Source organism: Strongylocentrotus purpuratus, unplaced genomic scaffold (genome assembly GCF_000002235.5).
Source record: "Strongylocentrotus purpuratus isolate Spur 01 unplaced genomic scaffold, Spur_5.0 spur5_scaffold_20, whole genome shotgun sequence".
NCBI lineage: Eukaryota > Metazoa > Echinodermata > Echinoidea > Camarodonta > Strongylocentrotidae > Strongylocentrotus > Strongylocentrotus purpuratus.
This window is the reverse complement of record NW_022145606.1, coordinates 50,262,188-50,275,372: the sequence shown is the minus strand read 5'-3', so window position 1 is coordinate 50,275,372 and position 13,185 is coordinate 50,262,188. Positions and strand designations below refer to the sequence as shown.

The following is a 13,185-nucleotide window of genomic DNA, read 5'->3' as shown; positions in this document are numbered from 1 at the left end:
TCTGACTATGCTCTCTCTCTCTCTGTCTCTGTCTCTGTCTCTCTCTCTCCGTCTCTCTCTCTCTTTCAAGCATCATAAACTTACCCAGATTATCTAAGACCTTATCTCTCTCGCTCTCTGTCTCTTTGATCTTATCGAGTAGAGAGCCTAGCTTCTCTTCGTATTGCATCTTCATAGTGTGGAGTCTCTTCTGACTATGCTCAAGCTCCTCAATGAGTCTCTGTTTGATGGTGATCTCACACGCTAGCTCAGCTAGATTCTCCTGCAGCTGAGCATTCTCTGATGAGTCAAACGAGATGAGCAATGAAATTAAATTTCAATAATAATAATAATATTCTGCTTTTATATGGTTCCTAAAGATGTAGTTGAGTTCTGGTCATGCGATTGGATTGTGAAAGACACGGTGTGGAATCGATCAGAAAAGGTTATCATCTAGCATGTATGTATTGGTGTGTACTGCAAGGTTCTGGAATCATCAAAATGATAAGAAGTTTGGCCCAGTCTTGGTGTAAAGTTACAAGCAATGTACACAGAAATATGTATATGGGACTACACGAACATGTGGCATAAAAATCTGTCCAGATTTTTATGATGTTACATGCTTTATTTAGAATATTAAGGCATTTGAAGAGCCATGCTTTTGATTTTCCCACCTCCATACCTTGTGAAGCGCTGTGAAACCTAATGTGTGACAGCACTATATAAATGAACATAATATTATTATGATATTACACTAACCTTCTTCGTCTGATTCTGAATCACTGCTACTACTGGAGTCCTTATCATCATCATCTTCATCATCAGCATCCTCTTCTTCCTTCTCCTCTTCATCCTCTTCTCCCCGCTCCTCTTTCGTTCCCTCCGTCTCGTGGTCTTGCACAGATTCATGGCTCTCGTCCGTCACCTCCTCACACGACTCCATGTCCTTCTCACTGCCTCTGTTACGGTGGAAAAAACAACAATGGATGTTTTTAAACCTTCAAAATGTCAGGTTGTTTTGGTGCTTTTTTTAGTTGGAGGGGGCAGATTCCATTCTCTCCCCCCCCCCCCCCAAAAAAAAATAAACAAGTTTGGAGTTTAAATCTCCAGTGGTTCTTGAGATATCATGATAACAATCTCAATGTATGGAATTTCATAAGTTGACCTCTGTGACCCTTGACCTTTGACCTACGTGCTCCAAAATCTAATCAGATTGTCTTCCTATGGTGATACACACTATCATTAAGTTTGAAGTTTAAATCTCCAGTGGTTCTTGAGATATTATGATATGGTGATACATACTATCATTAAGTTTGAAGTGAAAATTCTCCAGTGGTTCTTGAGATATCGCGATAACGATCTCAATGTATGGAATTTCATAAGTTGACCTCTGTGACCCTTGACCTTTGACCTACGTGCTCCAAAATCTAATCAGATTGTCTTCCTATGGTGATACACACTATCATTAAGTTTGAAGTTTAAATCTCCAGTGGTTCTTGAGATATTATGATAACAATCTCAATGTATGGAATTTCATAAGTTGACCTCTGTGACCCTTGACCTTTGACCTACGTGCTCCAAAATCTAATCAGATCGTCTTCCTATGGTGATACATACTATCCTTAAGTTTGAAGTTTTTACATCTCCAGTGGTTCTTGAGATATCATGATAACAATCTCAATGTATGGAATTTCATAAGTTGACCTCTATGACCCTTGACCTTTGACCTACGTGCTCCAAAATGTAATCAGATTGTTTTCCTATAGTGATACACACTATCACTAAGTTTTAAGTTTAAATCTCCAGTGGTTCTTGAGATATCATGATAACAATCTCAATGTATGGAATTTCATAAGTTGACCTCTGTGACCCTTGACCTTTGACAAACGTGCTCCAAAATCTAATCAGATCGTCTTCCTATGGTGATACATACTATCCTTAAGTTTGAAGTTTAAATCTCAAATGGTTCTTGAGATATCGCGCTAACAATCTCAATACAAGGAATTTCATAAGTTGACCTCTGTGACCTGTGACCTTTGACCTACGTACTCCAAAATCTAATCAGATCGTCTTCCTATGGTGATAAATACTATTCCCGAGTCTTAAGTTTAAATCTTAAATGGTTCTTGAGATATTGTGATAACGGTCAAACGGGACGGACGTACAGACGGACGTACGGACGGACGTACGGACGTACGGACGGACAACCCGAAAACATGATGCCTCCGGCACCACCTTCGGTGGCGGAGGCATAAAAATTATTTATAAAAAATCTTGTCCACGAAGTGACAAATAACAAATTGAAATTAAGCAGTTGGGTAGAGCGAAAGAAGGTTTGTATCTATATCTCGTACATTTTTTTGAATTTTTGCTTATCATAAAAATATTCACATTTTGACAATTCTGCACTGTCCACAATGTATGGACGTATGAAAGATGGGGAAATTTGGGCCGCGCATACCGCAGCAACTTTTGATACTGAACTTTACACATTTGTCAAATTATTATAAATTTGGTCATTTTGTCATTTTTAAAAAAGAAGAGGAGCCCAACTACCTTCCATTCACAGATAATGGGTGCAAGTCTACCCCCCTCACAACTTCATGCACCAACGTACCATATCATCCTCTCTATTGCTTTCACTTACCCTTGTGAATCTCTCCTCTTTTCCATTCGTCTTATCCCCCCCCCCCATCATAGAGAATGGGTGTCCAAACTACCCTCCATTCAAAGAGAATGGGTGCAACTCTACCCCCCCCCCCCCCTCACACCTTAAAGCTCATCTGTACTAGTGTAAAGGAGGGATTAGACTACCCTGCAATGTCACTGGACAGGTGGTCATCTCATCAAATCAGCTCTCAATTAACATAAGAAAAAGAGGATCATGGGGGACCAATGGTCACCAATTATGCATTGTTTGTTGTATAGAGGGCGCAAGTACCTATAAGTAGTGCAGTGGGCCTTAAATGTACCAACCTACCTTATTAACCTCTCTACTCCCATCACTTACCCGTGTGAATCTCTCCTCTTTTCCACCTGTCGTATCTTCTCCTGATCAGCCTCTACCTGCTTCTTAGCATCAGAGAGCACAGAGGCTACCCTCACGCCCTCATCACCGTAATGCTCATTCTCAAAGCTGTAGGAACATACACAGAAATAATGGTAAAAAGGAAATAACTTGGCCCTGTTTCACAAAGCCTTTTTTCAATGACAAATAACAGAAATCAGTGACAAATCTGTTGATAACCAATCAGAAGCAGGGATTTCAGTAGCTTATAACCCAAACTGTCATTTGTCACTGATGACAAGTTTTGTCAAACGCCCCCAGAATGAGATGATATAGTGTTGGGTCAAGGGGACAAGTTAGAAATAGACTGCAGAGCGCTTGCAATCCAAGTGTATGTCATTCAATTCAATTCAATTCAAATTTTATTGTCCAATTATTGGAAATCTGTTTTGTTTGCATGTTATTACAAAATTACAGATTATAAACATCAATAAGATACAAATGGATACAGAATAGTACATTTGACTCGCTATGACCATGACGGACAAAGAAAGAGGACAAAATATACAGTTCCTCATTCTACCCTCAACAATTGCTGTGGTAGACGAAGGAACATCCCTTCACTGTTATTACGTAAAAATGTGTAGAACAGGTGTCCCATGCATATTTACCTGTGCTACACATTTTTACATAATAGCAGTGAAGGGATGTTCTTTTGTCTACCACAGCAATTGAGGGTAGAATGAGGAACTGTATATTTTGTCCTCTTTCTTTGTCCGTCATATTCATAGTGACTTGAACATAGATAACATGAAAAGCATTAGTTCAAAATGCAGACTAAAATTCAATTCATAATTCAGACTAAGTAATTAAATTCAATTCATAATTCAGATAAAATTCAATTCACAATACATTTTGGAAATACTTTGGATTTTGGGCTTACATGGGTGCGGTGAATATTGCCGAGCTGGGTCTAAGAGCTCCGTATAACGTAATGTAAGCATAAATGTATCTAAGTAAAGTTTATATGTAACTTATTGTAAGTGCCTTGAGCACCCTCTGGGTGGATATGTTGCGCATTATACATGTCTTTATTATTATTATAGGTTTTGGAAATGGACTTACATGGGTGCGGTGAATATTGCAGAGCTTGGTCTAAGAGCTCCGTGGGATGGATTCATCATCGAGGCTCTGGAATTGACCCTGACAGGTGAATCAACGTTCTTCCTCCTCAAGGCTGAGTTCATGCTCTCACTCTCAACCAACTTGGCTCTGTGGGAAAACAACATGTTAGGAAATTGAAATTGAACTTGAACTTGAATTAAATTGATGCTGAAATTGAAGTTGAAATTGAAATTGAAATTGAAATTGAAAATAAAATTGAAGTTGAAATTGAAATTGAATTTGAAATTGAAACTGAAACTGAAATTGAAATTAAAATTGCACTTGAAGTTTAGTTTCAAGGCTCAAGGCTGAGTTCATGCTCTCACTCTCAACCAACTTGGCTCTGTGGGAAAACAACATGTTAGGAAATTGAAATTGAACTTGAACTTGAATTAAATTGATGCTGAAATTGAAGTTGAAATTGAAATTGAAATTGAAATTGAAAATAAAATTGAAGATGAAATTGAAGTTGAATTTGAAATTGAAACTGAAACTGAAATTGAAATTAAAATTGCACTTGAAGTTTAGTTTCAAGGCTCAAGGCTGAGTTCATGCTCTCACTCTCAACCAACTTGGCTCTGTGGGAAAACAACATGTTAGGAAATGAAAATTAATGCTGAAATTTAAAGTGAAATTGAAGTTGTAGTTGAAGTTGAAGTTGAAATTGAAATTGAAATTGAAATTGAAATTGAAATTTGAAGTTGAAATTGAAATTGAAATTGAAATTGATATTGAAGTTGAAGTTGAATTTTGAAATTTGAAATAGATATTGAAATTGGAACTGATATTGAAATTGAATTTTAAAAAATTGAACTTGAAATCAAAATCAAAATTGAAAAATTAAATTGAAATTGAAATTTAAATTGAGATTGATAATTCAAATTCTCTGATTGTGGCTGTAGGGTGGACTAGATTTAACCAATCTTACCTCAACTCTTCTACCTCCTTGATATATCCTGTCATCATCGTCATGGTTTCATCATCACCATCAGTACCACCTAAGACAGCAAAAAATAACAATAACATAAAGGGTAAATCACAATACCACCTAGGGAATCAAATAATTGAATGAATGGCATGTAACAGTATCACCATCACTACTGACTATTAGACAGAAACAAATATCAATAACATAAAGGGTAGATTAACTCAGTATCGCTTAGAGCATCAAAACATTGGATGAAAAAAAATGACCTAAAGTGATTTCCATGAAATCTGAATAATTGAATCATGATTCCAACTTATTTTTCTATTCATCACAACAAAAACTACATTCATACAAAAGTAGGTAAGAACACGAATCCTAAAAACTTTTTAGAATCTATAGATGGTTTAATGTAGGCTTGTAGGTTAGGTATGTTAGTACAGTCAAACCTGGTCTAGCAACCACCTGTCTACAGAGACCACCTTTTTTGTTTCCCTTGAAAATGGTTTCTCATTGAAACATGTAATGAAGGAACCTGTCTACAAAGACTACTTTTCTTGTCTCCCTTGGGTGGTCTTTATAGACAGGTTTCACTGTTGGTAGTAAAAAGATGACAAGAAACATGCAGAGATACGTTACAATTGTGACAGAGATCAAATCACCTAGGTCTGCAGGCATAGTGTAGCAAGACCGATCTGAACAACACCAACAGAAACCACAAGAGATACAGAAGGAAAAGCAAGAGAGAGAGAGTGATATAGAGATACAAAGGTGGATAGAAAGAGAGAATAAATGACAAGATATTACATTTTTAGGAGTGCATAGCAAAGATAGAACATGAATATAATTGAAAGGAAACTAAGGAAACATAATAAAAATTGAGTGTTTCAAAGATCAGAATAGGAATGAGAAGGAAAGAGAAAGAAAGAGAGAAAGAAAGAGGAAAGAGACAGAAAGGAAGAGAAGGAGAGAGAGGGAAGGGGTGATAAGACGGAAGATTAAATAGCAAGACACATCAGTTTTAAGGGAGCATAAGAATGATTACAATTTACAGTGCACAAGTATTTAGGAGGTTTAAAACAAAACCAAAATAAATGATTTAGAAAGTGAGAGCAAACAGGACAAAGATAAAAAGGAGTTTTATAAAGTCCGCTTTCAAATCTGTAAATGTGTTGAAGCAGATATCATGTATCTCACTCCCTCTTCAATTAGAAGAGCCACATTAAAGCCCCACTGCACTACTTGTAGCTATTTGCGCCCTCTATATAGCAAACAATGCAGAAGCAGTATCCGTTGGTCCCCCATGATCCCTTTTTCTTACGTTAATTGAGAGCTAATTTGATGAGATAACCACCTGCCATTGACCAAGCAGGGAGGTCTAATCGCTCCTGGCCAAACTTGTGCAGAGGGGCTTTAATGAAAAAAATCCACTTTATTTTTCTGTTGAGAACCTGTCAATCTTGTCATAATATTCAAGGTTGATATCCTCTACAAGAAAAGCTACAAAAATGTGGATGTGGACAGCTAAATCTGGGTTCCTCGAATAAAAAAAGTGTCACCAAATTGAACACACCTTCTGGGGCATTGCAAGAAAGTGGCAATAAATTGCAAATCCCCAAAATCAAGCGTAAGTCTGTCACTAATTGCAAATTTGCAATTGATAGCAACTCAACTTTCTTGCAATGCCCCATTAGTAAGAGAGACAGAGAGAGAGGGAGGGGGAGGGGGAGGGGAAGAATAAAAGCTAGATCTAGTTAAATTTATTTAATTCTTAAAACTTGTAACAAGAGGTTACAAACCTGTTGAGGCGGACATGCCATATCTTGCTTGCTCTGCTACCAGAAGTGCTACCCTTGCAGTAAGGCCATCGATAGTCTCCTGGAGGGCCTTGATGCGCAGACGAAGGTTACCGTTCTCCATCTGGAGCAACGTGTTCTCATGGAAAAGGTCGTTGATCTCTTCCACTCCCTCAGAGTTCACTGACCTCTTACCCTGAATCATGATAATAACATTTTTAAAAAATTAAATGGTGATGATGAAGATGAAGAAGAAGAAAGATGAGAAGAGTTGGAGGAGAAGAAGAAGGAAAGAATGATGAGAATATCAATTATCCAAAAAAATGACAATGATGATCACAATGGTGATGATGATGAAGAAGAAAGAGGAGAGTTGGAGGGGGAGAAGAAGGAGAAGGAGGAGGACAAGAAGAAGGAGAAGAAGAAGGAGGAGAAGGAGGAGAAGAAGAAAGAGGAGGAGAAGGAGAAAAAGAAGGAAAAGAAACCCAGAGTTCATGATGGTGATGATGATGAAGAAGACAAATAAGAAGAAAGAGGAGAGTTCGAGGAGGAGGAGAAGAAGAAGAAGGAAAAGAAACCCAAAGTTCATCTATTTAAACTGTTAAAACGTACCTGTTTATATTCATTGAGTTCATCTTGAAGTCGTTTGATCTCTGTTCTGAGTAGAGCCAGCTGACGACTAGTCTTGTCCTGGTTAGCTATGACCGCGTTCTTGATGTTCCTGGCTCGGTTGGCGTACCTCAGAGTGTTCAACGTCTCCATAAAGTCCTGATCTGAAGGACTCACACAAGCTATCATCAATGTACGACTATGTGAAGAGATAACAAGAAGACAGACATAAACCTCAGATATTGAATTGAATTGAATTGAATTGAATTGAATTGATTTATTGTCCATAATATGGAAATTCATTGTTCACTGGTACAATTGTGTGTTACAAGGAAATGTACAAAATTAAACAGATTATAAACCATAATAACAACATAACATCAATGGCGTTTCATCTAAAAATAAGATCTTACTACTTGTATAGGAATGGAGGAAAGCAATAAAATAAAAAGGGTACAGTGTCTACATTGATTGCCCTCGTTTTACCATACTGTTGAACATGTGAGTTGAATCTGGTACAAATTGCATGTACATAGCAAGGAGCCATGAAAAGATAAATCGTAAGTGGTCCTACTGTTTTTTCTTTTTCATCCATGGAATGAACAAATTTGATTTATACACTCTGTTAAGAAGGTTTGACACAATCAGTGCATCTCTATGTGAAGGCAGAGAGAGAGAGAGAGACAAAGAGGGAAAGAGAAAGGGAGAGAGAAGCAGAAAGAGACAGAGAAAGAAAGAAGCAGAAAGAGACAGAGAAAGAGAGAAGCAGAAAGAGACAGAGAAAGAGAGAAAGAAAAAGAGTGAGAAAGAGAGAAAAAATGGGAGAGAAAGAGAGAGAGAGAGACAGACAAAGAGAAAGGTAGAGAGTAAAAGAAAAAAAGTGAGAAAGGGAAAGAGAGAAAAAATGGGAGACAAAGAGAGAGAGAGAGAGAAAGAAAAAAGAAAAAGACAGAGAAAGACAAAGACACAGAGACAAACAGACGGACAGGCAGATTCGAGCAGGAATACGTACAGACAAGACTTCTATTATAAATGAGCTGGTTGAGAATGAGTAATAAACAACTATCAATCCCCTTTGGAAGATCCTCATCTTACCTGTTTCCTCCCAGTGAGTCCTGTAGAAGCCTGGTCAGTTTAGAATCTCTGTACGGAACATGAGATGATCTCTTGGTTGGGTCACCAAGGGCGCTAATCACATTACCAAGAGCAAGCTACAGAGAACAAAAACACACAGCAAAAAAAAAAAAAATTAAATAAATGTAAATTGCATCTAGTTTATTATGCCGCCGTCAAAGTTCTGTAAATTATAGATCATGTGACCTTGGGCCTCATGTATCCAAACTCTGTTCAGTTTATCTTTAAATACTTATATAATAGTGGATGGCTTAGAGTGTGATACAAGAATATATATACCTAGGTTTGGTTAGAATCCCCACCATGGCTCTAAAGTTATCATGGTAAGGATTTTTTTTTTTTAAACCTGTGACCCGGAACTATGACAAAACCCCAAATTAATCAGTGAATGTATTCACACTTAAACATACGCTTTACTAGTTGTGTAAATAGGCCCAATTGTTCTTAACACATGGGTCATTCCATGTCAAATCACCCAAAAAATCTGAAAATCTTAACCCGACCATTTTTGATTTTGATGAAACTTGGTGAACTTGTTGAGTGTGATCTCACAGCACCAAATCCCAAATTTTAGGTCAATCGGGTGAGGGGTTTGGGAGATACGGCCAACCAAATTTTGAGATTTTTTCAAAAATGGGGGTGGCGGGCCTACCTTTGAACCCTTGTATCTCGGGACCTAATGGGTCAATCTTCTCAAAATTTGTATTGTTGGAAAGGGTATTCAATAAGGATTCCAAATCTGCCGCCATTTTGAAGATTCGTACATGTTGGGGTACTTTGACCTCTTGACCTCAGATTTGACCTTGAAATTGACCTTGTGGATCACGTAACTTTGACAACATTTTTCATGAAATGTAATCTCTGACATGTTCACTAAAACATATAAAAGTTTCAGAGATATAATATTTTTTGTTTAGGAGCAATAAGGATTGAAAGTATCCATGCTCACAGATATTCACAATAAGCCCTATTATAATGTATACAATACATGCAATATGCACAGTACAACATACATCTTCCACATGCTTTTTTGTTTTAGTCATATCCATCCTAAATGTCAGCAGTACTTGAATGGAAATAAAATGACAATTTCATATAGGCCTAAAGGGTTAACAGGATGTACAGGCAGGACAAACATTGAACAAGCAATCAGGGGTGGGGGGGGGGGGGGGGGTCCACAAAAGTGTCATCAGTGACAAATGACAGTTTTTGTTATAAGCTACTGAAATCCTTGCTTCTAATAGGTTATCAGCAGATTTGTCACTGGTTTTTTTAATTGTTATTGAGAAAATGCTTTGTGAAACTGGTCCCTTGGAGGGAGTTTCACAAAACTTGTCATCCGTGACAAATGACAGTTTTTGTTATAAGCTACTGAAATCCTTGCTTCTGATTGGTTATCTGCAGATTTGTCACTGGTTTTTATCATTTGTCATTGAAGAAAGGCATTGTGAAACTTATTTGGTGGCAGCAGTGGGATGTATAGAGCAGGGGGTGTTTCACAAAGATCCTAAGTCAAACTTAACACTAACTTGGACTTCAAATTAAGGAGAGCCATTTGTATTCTTAAAATGAAATATATTCAAAAGCAAAAAGATCAAGTATTTAAGACTTTTTATAAATTCCACATCAAGAACATGAAATCTCCTTGATAATAGAAAATATGAATGATTTGAATCAACATTTTATGCCTTTTAAAATAACGTTTACAGTGACTTTACACAATATTTTCATAGATGCTAACAGCTTTCCATAACTGTTAAGTTCAACTTAGGATCTTTGTGAAACACCCCCCAGTTCTTCTTACCAGTCCACAGTTAATTGATATGCCTTCCTTTGCTCTGTCTCCCGTAGCGCCAGTTCTCTTCAACCTCTCTGAGCCAGCCAGATCAACAAAATGGAATTTAGCAGTCAGCATTTCAAACTCGTTCATTCCGTCGCCTTCAGCTTTCTCCGCCTCCTTCTCTCCTTCACCTTCAATTTCCGTTGTCTGTCGATCGGTGAAAAGGATTACAAAATGAAGAAGAGGAAGGGTGTTTATCTGTACTAAAGGATGATTCTGTAAGCGTCATATTCCACTTTCATCCAAAGTTGAAAAAAAATCTTTTTTTTTGGATCGTTGACTAAATATTCTTTCTTCATAATGACATAATGACCACATAAGATCATTCAGTAGTCAAATGAATCAGTATGCTAGAAAAGGTGGGAATTCCCCTGTTACAATGAAGTTTGTTCTCTGAAGTGTGTGTACTAAAGGACGATTCTGTAAACGTCATATTCCACTCTATCTTAAAGTTGAGATAAAAATCTTTTGATCATTTTACTAATAGTTCTTTCTTTATAATGACCACACAAGATCTTTCATTATTCAAATGAATAAGTAGGCTTAGAAAACGAGGGAATTCCCCCGTTACAATTAAGTTTGTTCTATCCACGCTGGATGTAAAGATAGTGTCCTGTAATATAAGGGTTATGAGATGTAAACATGAGATGGAAGCCTGGTTCTCTACTGCAAAGACATAGAATTGTAATGGTCTAGTGGATACATTGCCAGACTGCGGATCACATGGTTCCCCCTCTCACATGGTGCAACCGTAAGCCTACTGTAGAAACACTCAAGTCCTTTAGCAAGATAACAATCTACATTTCCTACTCTACACCTAGATGAAGTAAATGGGCACCAGGTAGGAAAGTATACCTTTAATGCTGAGAGTGCCTCAGGGGAGCCGAGCTAAAGCCAGGGTTATAACCACTGCCTCACACAACCTCTGGGATGGACATGTGAGCAGTACAAGGTATGGTTTGGTTTGGTGGTTTGTTTTACCTCACTGCTAAGAAGCATGTGATTGCTTGTAAGTAAGGTCAAGTCCTCTCTGAGGCACTTGGTCATGAGGATTAATGCCTTACCAAAGGGCACTAGCGAATTAACTTGGTGTGGAACCTGTGATCTCCCACTAACGAGAACACTGCTCTACCACTGAACCATCAGCCTCCTTGCTGCACTACTTATAGCTTTTTGCGCCCTCTATATAGCAAACAATGCCTAATCGGTGCCTGTTGGTTCCCCATGATCCTCCTTTTCTTATGTTAATTGAGAGCTGATTTGATGAGGTAACCACCTGTCAGTGACCTTGCAGGGTGGTCTAATCCCCCCTGGCCAAACTAGTACAGATGGGCTGTTCTTACCACTTTGATGAGTCTCTGCTGTTTGATGTGTAAAGTGAAGATGGCGTGGGATCTGGAACTCTGAGAGTTCATCTTGGTGCTCGCCGTTGTTCTGGACAAGGCACCGCCCTGTAACGCTTGTAAAGTCTGAAGAAAAACAAGACAAAGTGTTGCATAAAGTGGTGAAGTGTGACGTCATCAAAATTCTATTTTTTAGAAATTATCAATTTTTTCTTCATATTCTGAAAGAGCATAAAAAATAATGTCCAAATGTTGAAAACCAATTGAATATGTTCAGTATGTGCTGAGATATGACCATCTGAATAAATAGATTTCCTATAGGAAATCATTGTTATTTTGCTCTGGTTCTTAATGTTATGAGCCAGAGCCATGTAGGAAATCTATTTATTCAGATGGTCATATCTCGGCCAATACTTAACATATTCAATTGGATTTCGACATTTGGACATTATTTTTTTATGTTCTTTCGGAAAATGAAGAAAAAATTGAGAAATTCGAAAAAATGGATTGTTATGATGTCATAGCTTAGGTACTATATTTGGAACTAGTTGTATGACGTATCTATTAAGTATTTACATGTGATACATTGGATGTCTTAGGTACCGACACTATTTTTATGAATATCTTCAACAAGATTGACATTTCTTTGGTGACACCTTTAGAACACAGGAAAACATAAAACATTCTTGATTTCACACAGGATGTAACAGCTCTTTGGTGGCACCAGGGGCCAATTTCATAAAAATTGTTATCAGGGCTTGAATTAATTCAAGGCCAATAAGGCCATGGCCGTGGATGCCCCTTTGATTGGCTTCCATGCCCCTCTCATTGGCCTTGGAGATTTTTTGTGCCCTTTCCAATTCTTTCTATTTGTGCTATAATATAGGAATGTGCCCTACAGAAAAGTGGCCTTGCCCTAAAAATATTGAAATTTAGGGCCTGTGTTATCAATAATAAATTTTAAAATTCTATGAAAAATTTGCTCTCGGCTGATCAAATGCCACATTTTCAAGAGCTTATAACAGTAATTGTAACTTGTAACTGATAACAAATTTTATGAAACAAGGCCTAGGACATAAAAATCTCAAAACATTCTTTAATTAATGGGGGAGGTACAAAATCAAAACGGTTGCATTTATTTGGTGGCAGCGGCAGGATATCAATGCAGGACAATGTGTAGCAACAGGGGAAGAAAGAAATGGTCAAAGGGGCATGTATCACAAGTAGCAGGTCAAAGTTTGAGAGGCAGGCTATTAACACCTTGAGGCGAGACACTGGCAGGAGGCAAGAAATCAGGGAGTGGGGGGGGGGGGGTTTCACAAAGACTAAGAGTGACTTCAAGTTGGACTTAACTATGGCAGGCCGTTCATGCCACTGTTTGCTCTCAC

At 37.8% G+C, this 13,185-nt stretch overlaps 1 protein-coding gene across 11 annotated transcripts in view; it reads right to left on the bottom strand.

Moving 5' to 3' along the window:
* The window catches only part of LOC578564 (kinesin-like protein KIF21B), a 64,635-nt gene that overhangs the window by 38,215 nt on the left and 13,235 nt on the right, over window positions 1-13,185 (bottom strand). For 7 of the 11 annotated variants that reach the window (XM_030993562.1, XM_030993563.1, XM_030993567.1 and 4 more), the window contains exons 6-16: window positions 11,798-11,923; window positions 10,419-10,601; window positions 8,576-8,691; window positions 7,484-7,679; window positions 6,875-7,067; window positions 5,738-5,770; window positions 5,079-5,148; window positions 4,112-4,258; window positions 2,990-3,115; window positions 739-938; window positions 170-279 (exon numbers count right to left, since the gene is read on the bottom strand). In XM_030993562.1, coding sequence (XP_030849422.1) covers window positions 170-279; window positions 739-938; window positions 2,990-3,115; window positions 4,112-4,258; window positions 5,079-5,148; window positions 5,738-5,770; window positions 6,875-7,067; window positions 7,484-7,679; window positions 8,576-8,691; window positions 10,419-10,601; window positions 11,798-11,923 — 1,500 coding nt within the window. Of the gene's footprint in view, window positions 1-84; window positions 280-738; window positions 939-2,989; window positions 3,116-3,929; window positions 3,982-4,111; window positions 4,259-5,078; window positions 5,149-5,737; window positions 5,771-6,874; window positions 7,068-7,483; window positions 7,680-8,575; window positions 8,692-10,418; window positions 10,602-11,797; window positions 11,924-13,185 lie in introns of those variants that run through there. The other 4 variants (XM_030993571.1, XM_030993565.1, XM_030993572.1 and 1 more) reach the window with 4 other exon arrangements.